The sequence below is a fragment of the Benincasa hispida genome, chromosome 3, assembly GCF_009727055.1.
Source record: "Benincasa hispida cultivar B227 chromosome 3, ASM972705v1, whole genome shotgun sequence".
NCBI lineage: Eukaryota > Viridiplantae > Streptophyta > Magnoliopsida > Cucurbitales > Cucurbitaceae > Benincasa > Benincasa hispida.
Window position 1 is genome coordinate 21,920,868 of NC_052351.1, and position 3,456 is coordinate 21,924,323.

The 3,456-nt window shown below is 33.0% G+C and overlaps 1 protein-coding gene across 1 annotated transcript; it reads right to left on the reverse strand.

Annotated features, from left to right (window-relative positions):
• Positions 1 to 520: 520 nt before the first annotated feature.
• On the reverse strand, positions 521 to 2,116 carry LOC120073150 (transcription factor RAX3). The gene is made up of 3 exons (XM_039025804.1): positions 1,725 to 2,116; positions 1,515 to 1,644; positions 521 to 1,425 (listed from the first exon to the last, which is right to left on the reverse strand). Exons 1-3 carry the CDS (start codon positions 1,858 to 1,860, stop codon positions 717 to 719), a joined length of 975 nt encoding a protein of 324 aa, XP_038881732.1. The 5' UTR covers positions 1,861 to 2,116; the 3' UTR covers positions 521 to 716.
• Positions 2,117 to 3,456: the final 1,340 nt, after the last annotated feature.

A 3,456-nucleotide genomic window follows, 5' to 3' on the forward strand; every position in this document is an offset into this window, starting at 1 on the left:
TTATATCATATTAACTCTATATTATAGATTTTAGAAGTTCGCAACTTTCCAAAATTTTCAACTCTTTGGGAGCGTCTAGAGCAAGAAGTAGAGTTGTGAACTCCTATAATTCCGGTATGTATGGAGTTAATAAAGTATAATTGATGTTTTTTTAGTCGTGTGACCAATAAATTTCTTGGATCAAAGGAGTGGAGTTCACAACTCCATTTACCCTAATTCAATGGGCCAATAGAGTTCACAATTTCACTCCTTACTATAAAATGAAGCAAATGATTTGAGGAGCCACTATAAATAATCCAAACAGTTTTATACCATTATATGTATGATATCATTAGAAACTACAAATTAAAAGTATCTTAAATTCACATGTAACAGTGTAAAAGTGTCGGCTACCCTGTGACAGTAAGTGAAGAATTAGTATTCTTACCCTTGGAGACCTTTCAGTTTCCAGAAACATAACTAAATAGAAGATTGAAGGGAAAGAAAATAAAAATTATATGGATATATATGAAGTGGGATAAAGATTAAGATAGAAAATAAGAAGAATTAGAAGTTCTAGAGGAACAAACTCAAATTAGGGGGAAAATAAATAAATAATAGAGAGAGATATATGAAGTTAAAGATGGAGCATTGAATGAGATTGGATTAAGGGGAAAAGAAAACCCAATACAAATTTACAAACCCTTTTTGTAGTGAAGAGGCTTAGGTTGTTTTTGTCATTGGAGGGAATAATGTGTAGAGTGATGAGCAAAAGCAGGAGCAATAACATGATGATTATGATGTTGGGAAGCTTCAAAATCTGAATAATTAAAACCCAAAGAGCTGATTTCACCCAAACTACTGCTTTCTCCAGAATTACTACTACTTGCCATAATCCCATAATTAAAATCCTCCACTAACCCATTTTCAAAATTCTCCAACATTATTGGATCTCCAAATTCACCACTACTATTTGTATTTTGATCAGCTCCATGGAATATTGCATCATTGCTCACTCCAAATTGCATGTTGAACTCATCAAAATTTGAACTTTGAAACATTAATGGATTTTGATTATCCATTAATGGGTTGTTGAATTGAAATGATTGAGGATGATGATGATGATGATCAGAACAAAAAAACTTTCCACCCATTTTCAAGATCAAGTCTCTAACTTGATGATCTTGGCTGCTTGTGTTGGGAGTCGGAACATATGGGGCTTCATAATTATTGAGATTCATGGACGAGACTGAAGCTGCAGGATGAAGAATGATATTATTGTTGAAGTTTTTATCAAAATCATCCTTTTTGAGGGGTTGAATAATTCGACGAGCTGCTAGAGCTTGTTGCTGCTTTCCCAGAAGCTTTTTCTTTAATCTTGTGTTCCAATAGTTTTTTATGTCGTTATCAGTTCTTCCCGGTAACTGAGCTGCAATTATTGACCATCTACAAAATCAAAAAAATTCTAGATTAAATGTTGAAGAAACAAAAAAGGGATTTAATTTTTCTTTTCCCAACAAATTGAAATGAATTACCTGCTTCCTATGCTTATATAGAGGCTACAAATGATGTTATCTTCTTCCTCGGAGAAGCCTCCATGTTTGATGTTGGGGCGGAGATAATTCAGCCATCTCAGCCGGCAACTTTTCCCACATCGCTTAAGACCTAACAATAATATTCTTGTTAATGACGAGTAATTTGAAAGAAAACAGGAGAAAAATTGAAAATGATTTAATTAGTGGCACCTATTTTTTGAGGCAAGGCAATCCAGTTACCGCCGGTGCCATATTGCTCAATATAAGCTTTGAGTTTGGCATCTTCCTCGGGAGACCAAGGACCTTTTTTGACATTAGCTTTGTCACAACAAGGAGCTCTTCCCATCTTGATCTTTTCTTTTTCTTTTGAGGTTTTTCAGCTATTTAATTTGTTGGTGATTGGTACCAACATGATAATGGTTAGGTTTATATATATATATAAATATAAGAGAAAAAGAGAGAGAGTAGTAGCTGGAGGAGAAGAGAATGCATGGAAGGAAGGGGTCACACACACATAGGATTTCAAAAGGGGGTTTTGGAAAAAGATCCCAACTTTATAATTTAATACATAAAGAAATTGAAATTTTGCCACAATAGGTAGACTTAAAAAAAGCTTTCTTTTTTGTCCTTGACCTTTTCCCCCTCATTCTAATCTAATATAAACATTCATCCCCCTCCAGCCACCTCTCCCTCTCTCTCTCATATTTATTATATTATAATTTTTTTTACTACTATTCACCATAAAAATTATTTTTAAAAAAGAAAACCCAATAGAAATAGAATTAGAAAGAAGGGGAAAGTGTGTATAGAATAGTCATTTGAAGGGTTCTCTTCTCACATGGGGCTTTGGTCAGGAAGAGGAAAGAATGGTTCCAAAGTAACAAAAGTATGAAGAATATTTTTATGGTATCATATGTGGGTGTTTGTTTGTGTGTCCTATAGAAAGGGGAATACCCTCTTAACTATTTTTTTTTTTTTTGAAAAAAGTTGTTTTGAATTGGTCAGGCAAAGTTGTTCCCTTCTTATTTCTTATATTTTAAAAAAAAAAAAATTTAGAAAAGGTTTGTAAAGGAAAAAAGTTGAGATGATGGTGGATAGCATTGGGGGCAAGAGCAGGGCTTTTTCGGTACATAAGAGAGATTTGGTGTTGCCTTGCTGCTAATATTTATACTTATCTGCTTTAATTTCCTCTTCTCATCTCTTCATTTAATCCTTCTAACTTATCATCTATATACCAATTACCATAACTTACCCCATGCCTCACTACCTCGTAAATTAAACTTAAATTTTCCATATGTACTTTGAGACTTTAAATTAAATCAACAATTTTTGTGCAGTTAAATCAATGTGCATAAGGTTTTGGGAGAGAGGGTCAGAAAGAGAGAAATTATAGAGTTAAAAGAAAAGAAATATTAGACTGTAGAGTGAAGCAAAAACATTTTCTGAGTGGGAGACTGACAGGATATATTCTAAACCTAAAATAGTGTTAGGGCAATAGGTCTCTGCCATCATTTTGGTCTCTCTTTTTTTTCACCAAATATTTTCTCACTTTTTAAGTTCTAACTGATAAATGAAAACTATATGCACATCCCTAGTTATTTAGGGCTCAACTTTTTTCTTTCTCATCACACACATGATGAAAACAAATCATAAACAATGCTATATATTTTTTATACAATGTTTGGCCTGTGGGATCTGTTTCTGTAATTTGATATTAATTATGAAGCTTTCTTTTTCTTTTCTTTCCTTTTTTTTTTTTTTTTACGATATGTGGCAGAAGAATCGAACTTCTTAGTTCAAAGTTTATAATATAACATTGAGTTATTGCTCATTTTGACAATCAATTACGAGATTTTTTTTTTTCTTTTAGAGAATGAAACAAAGGGTCAGGAATTGCACCCAAACATCTCTATTAGGCAGATACCTTCTTACCACCTTCATC